A 5,442-nucleotide genomic window follows, 5' to 3' on the forward strand; every position below is an offset into this window, starting at 1 on the left:
CCTCCAAAGGACAATGGCAATGCCGCCATTACAGGCTACACCATCCAGAAAGCAGACAAGAAGACCATGGTATGAGTCTGCTGAATGCATCACTTGGTACTGTACTATATGGAATCAGTATGAGGGAGAGATTTTTACAGGAAAAGTACCTCTGTATGTACTATGCATATGGAATTCAAGTGTATGTGCTACTCAATGTGATCCCCAGCATGTTTAAACTAATCTGCTCTCTGTGGGACAGGAGTGGTACACGTGTATTGAGCACTACCACCGCACCTGCATCACCATCACAGAGCTGGTGGTGGGGAACGAGTACTTCTTCAGAATTTACTCTGAGAACATGGTGGGTCTGAGCGAGGGTGCCACCCAGACCAAGGACAGCGCCCTCATCGTTAAAGAAGGTATGTGTGAGCTCCTCTGTGTGTGGGGGGGGGGGGATACCATATGGAGAGCAATGAAAAATATGACCAGTATGTCATCCCCCTCTACTTTCTAATATTATGGACCAACTCATTCAAAAAGCAGATGGACATGAACCACAGTCACTTCTTTTTTCGTTTTCTTCTTTGTCTTTTGTCACAAGGTAATGATACATAGCGATAAAATATTCATTTTTACAGAATTGGACCAGTTGCTTTCATTCAGAGATGGCTTATACACTACATTGTACTGCTAATGTGGATGTTGCTGTCTCTGACCGCAGATGATGAATTAAAATACTCTCTCTCCTTCAATCATGATCACAAGGGAAATTCCCCCATGATACAGCTCAGCGCCTGTATCATGTACAACCCCATTCTTCCTCCCTTCCTTCCTCTGCAGGCATGCAACTGAAGAACCCCGAGTACATCGACCACGACTTCAAAGAGCCTCCCAAGTTCACCCAGCCCCTCATCAACACCTTCGCCATCGCTGGCTACAATGCCACCCTCAACTGCAGCGTCCGAGCCAACCCACGGGTAGGTGTAGCCCGGGTCCCAGATCTGTTTGTGCTGTCTTGCCAACTCCATTTCAGCAATTGGAGTTGGCAAGACGACACAAACAGATCTGGGACTCAGGCTAGGGTAGGTGTGTAGGACAGTGCCTACACCAACCCTCTGGGAATGTTCTGTCCAACTAAACTCCTGGACATGGTTGTGGTATCATTACTGCTGATGTTCAGTCCTGCCTATTAATTAGTAATTGATTTAGACATGGGAAACCAAGTATGTCTTCTCTATTGACTCTGTCCAATCAATGGCATGAATTGATGAATTAGGAGTCAAACCTAAAGACTGTGCAGCCCTAAGGCTGGGACATCCAATGCCCTGGCCTAGTGGGTCATCTTAGGCCTTTAGTCAGCCTGTTCCCCATACCCCTCCAGGATGGACCAGGTCCAAATGGTCCAGGCCCACAGCTGTATGCTGAAAGCTTTACACCTGCAGCCTGTTATTTCTGACTGCCTCTCAATCACGGCAGCCTTTACACCTGATAGCTATCCTCTCTCTAACAACACATCTCTAGTCAGCTGCCTGATGTTTTTTGTTGAGAGGTTTAAAAAATGGCTTAAATGAACAGACCATGGGCACTATATAAATATAAGGGTTTATCTGATTAATGCACTCTTGGTTATAAGATATGACTGTTCATAACCTAATCAGAACAGTGTATCTCTAACTTGAACAATATATTGGCACTCTCACTGAGAAAATAGTACAAATCCAGACCAGTAAAACATTGCAATGTATTGAATGCTTCTGAAATAATGTACTACAACATATTGAGTTGACAAATGTTTTAATGATACAGTGGCGATGCCTTTTATACTACTTGATAAACATTATGGGGAGTAACTTGCGAAACATCCCTGACTTAGAGTATTGATATTTTAGAGGCTTCTCTAAAAAACGGGCTAACCTTCTCTGTTTTTGACTTCAGCCCAAAGTGATTTGGATGAAGAATAAGATAGCCATCATTGACGACCCGCGCTACCGCATGTTTAGCAACCAAGGGGTCTGCACCCTGGAGATCCGGAAACCCAGCCCCTACGACGGGGGCATGTACTCCTGCAAGGCCATTAATGACCTGGGTGATGCACTAGTGGAGTGTAAGCTGGAGGTTAAAGGTCAGTTTGGGCTGTAGGGGTACCTGGTAACCTGCGGTGTATGTTATCCACACGTGTCTAGACTCTTTGGTGACGTAGATCAGTACATAGTTTGTTTCAGTGACTACACCACCAAAGGCCCGTCCGTATCAGCTGTGGTCCTGTAAGTATCCGTCGTACATATATCATATATGATATATGCTTATATTGTCATATACAATATCCAGGGGGTTGTCATTACATCACCCCTGCTACTCCAATGAGGAACAACGTATTACATCACGTGGCTGAACTCAATCTATGCATTTCCTTCTCATTTTAGACCATTTTAAACATGTTCATCTAGTCACAGGTGTTCATACAAGACTTCAGTAATGTCACTTGTGTTCAGCCGAATCCTGTTCATCCGACTACCACTGTTGAATGTCCTACCACAACTTCAAAGTCACATCGTCAAATGTAGCACGCTTCACCAATAAAGCATGGTCCAGTTCTTCTTAAGGCGTCATCACACATCAACACCTCATAACTCAAACACACGCCAATACGTATTGTTCTAGATGTAGTTCCCTTGTTAGATGAATACTATCTTGTGGCTCCATGTTTTAATGTTTCCCCTCAACAGATAGTGATGTTCCTTCAATTATGTGTTTAACTCCTCATATAAAATGAGTTCAATAACTGACCAGTATTCCCTGGAGCACACATAACTCCCCCATGTAAACATTTGGATAACCCCTCTTCTCTTCTCTCCCCCCAGTCCCCACTCAGGAATAGTGAATGTATGTMCTCARCCAAGGTAAGCTTTCATATGGTTTTGGCATATGAAGCTTATGTCATTCATTCTGCATCTGTCAAATGCCAATAATACAGCTTTTCTCAGCAGTACTAGGTAGTCTATTTAAGTTCACACCCACCCGTCTGAAAGAGTACCAAGGGAAGGAATGCAAGAGTTCAGGGCTTGCCTGCTTTAGTCAAAYTGGATGTGTGATATGTACAGTAACATAATAGATTGTGTATGTGGCTCTAGACACTGTATGGGCAGTGTTCATTGGAGCCAGATACTTTCCAATAACACTCTAGGGTGGCTGTCTAAAGTCAAGCGTACCCCTAACATTTCAGAAGTCTATTTTAACGGTTAGTGTGACGTGCCTGCTTGTATGACCTGTGTTTCCCTGTGCCTGTTCCTCATCTAACATATGCCACACACAAAAGGTGAGTAACCTTCAAAGTAGTGCAAATGGTCTGATCTTGACATCAGAGTAAATACCAACATCTGCAGAGCATGGCTCTTTGTTAAAGATTAAAGGTTGACATTATGCTTACATTATTTTCCAAAAGTCGTTACTCCAGGATGGTGTCCTGTACATACGTGTTATATTTACTGGGGTGATAAGATACAATTCATCCATAGATCACTTTCTGCTGATTTAATACATAGATGATATATCTATAGTAGGCCTATATTTGACACAATAGGGTTATTATCATTTGTGTCAATGCCCCATCTATTATGTACTAGAGAAGGCAAAATCCAGTAAATGTTCCTGAGCTTCTTGGCGCATTTTGGGCCTACTTAGTGAATGGTCATGTCATGGCTCCTATACCTCTGCCACTGTAAGCCTAGGCAGATATAGATTTACTCACAGACTCAAAAGTGACGTATTGCACCTGTCCTTTACTGACACTGTCTCTATTTTCTCTCCTCTCACTGCTGTCCACTTTGGTATCTCTTCTTTTTTGTACTGTATGGTGTCTCTTCTGTTTCTTTGTTGCAGACTCACCCTCTTTTCGCTGTTTCAGTGTCTGTTTCAATGTTGCACAGCCATATTTGGACTCTTACGATCTTCTCTCTGTTAAAGATTGATAGTCTTCGCTCTCTTTCACTTTCTCTCTATAGCTCCTAACAACAAACGGAGTGTCTCTCCTTTCTCCCCCAGGGGGCTTTACCTTCTCTGAGCTCATGCAGCGTGGAGTGCCTTTACACCTGATCGATAAGTACATGAGCGAGACCAAGGCCGCAGAGCAGCCAGAGAAGTAGTCGGACTGAGCAACCTCTGATATGCCTAGGCTGCCCGGAAACCTGTCGTCACACCACTAGTGATCTGCCTCTCACCAGCAGTCGAGGGAGGGGCTGGAGGGGAAGGGAGGGATGTACTGGACTTTGGCATGGCATGCTGTGTGCGGGTATGGAGCTAGTTACCATAGAAGAAGCCAATTCATCAGCAGCTTTGAGTCATCTCCTAGTATTCAAAAGGCGCTGTTTAAGCTCAGTTGCATGTTGGCAGTGTTTTGGCTGTAGCTTTTTATTTTAGATGAGTAGTGCGGGAAATGTACAGTAGGATGAACTGTAATTTCCACCTATCTGGACATGTTTTGTCTCTGTTGGGATTGGGATTGGGAACTGTGTTTGGGGGAGGGAGCTAATGTTGAAATGTATAAACAATATGGCTGTAATGCAATGTCTTGTGATTAAAGATTGAACTTCAAAAGATACAAATATTAAAACATTTCTGATCTGGTGATTTGCAATGAGAATTGACAGTATTTCATCAGTCCCTTTTTGATTTCATTTTCTGTTCTTGGGAGTATGAAAAGTATAGTTGTCTGACTACATTGATGATGGCGCCGACAGAGATGGTCGCCGACAGAGATGGTCGCCTCGCTTCGCGTTCTAACAAGCATTTCGCTACACTCGCTTTAACATCTGCTAACCATGTGTATGTTACCAATAACATTTGATTTGGGCTTTCAAACAGACAGTTATCCAACCTTTTGTTTAAGCCTTACACTGCATGACACTGCTTTCTGTGCCCATACTGTACTTCAGGCTTGAGTATATTCTTAGCTGTCAGGCCATCTGCGCATGCTTTCATCTTCAATTTTTTGTTTATGACTCCTGGAATAAAAGAAAAACATGTAACATAGCATCCTTTGTGTAAATAAAACATTTAAATAAATGTTTTTCAGTACATAATAGGAACAAATTACAGTATTAAGATGCTTAAAGAACACGCCATATTAACTAGAAATGTTGGACTCTTACGATCTTCTTCTGTTAAAGATTGATAGTCTTCGCTCTCTCTTTCACTTTCTCTCTATAGCTCCTAACAACAAATTGAGTCTCTCCTTTCTCCCCCAGGGGGCTTTGCCTTCTCTTGAGCTCATGCAGCGTGAAATTGCAGTATTAAAATGCTTAAAGAACACGCCAAATTAACTTCAGAGTGCACTCAGAAATGTTGCAACTACAGAATAAAATGTTACAACGTTACGTTCAATGGAGCTATGAAGCTGCAGTAACCTACTGCAGTTGTAGTTCACTGCTCCTAGCGGTCAAATGACTACATTTCATTTGAAAT

At 42.8% G+C, this 5,442-nt stretch overlaps 1 protein-coding gene across 1 annotated transcript in view; it reads left to right on the top strand.

Annotated features, from left to right (window-relative positions):
* LOC111951423 (myosin-binding protein C, slow-type-like) overlaps positions 1-4,608 on the top strand; it is a 35,136-nt gene extending 30,528 nt beyond the window's left edge. Inside the window, 5 exon segments of the mRNA XM_070434727.1 lie at positions 4-69; positions 242-401; positions 823-959; positions 1,918-2,104; positions 4,024-4,608. Of these exon segments, the coding sequence (XP_070290828.1) occupies positions 4-69; positions 242-401; positions 823-959; positions 1,918-2,104; positions 4,024-4,124 (651 nt within the window). The 3' untranslated portion in view covers positions 4,125-4,608.
* The last annotated feature ends 834 nt before the right edge of the window (positions 4,609-5,442 follow it).

The sequence above is a fragment of the Salvelinus sp. IW2-2015 genome, linkage group LG24, assembly GCF_002910315.2.
Source record: "Salvelinus sp. IW2-2015 linkage group LG24, ASM291031v2, whole genome shotgun sequence".
Taxonomy (NCBI): Eukaryota; Metazoa; Chordata; class Actinopteri; order Salmoniformes; family Salmonidae; genus Salvelinus; species Salvelinus sp. IW2-2015.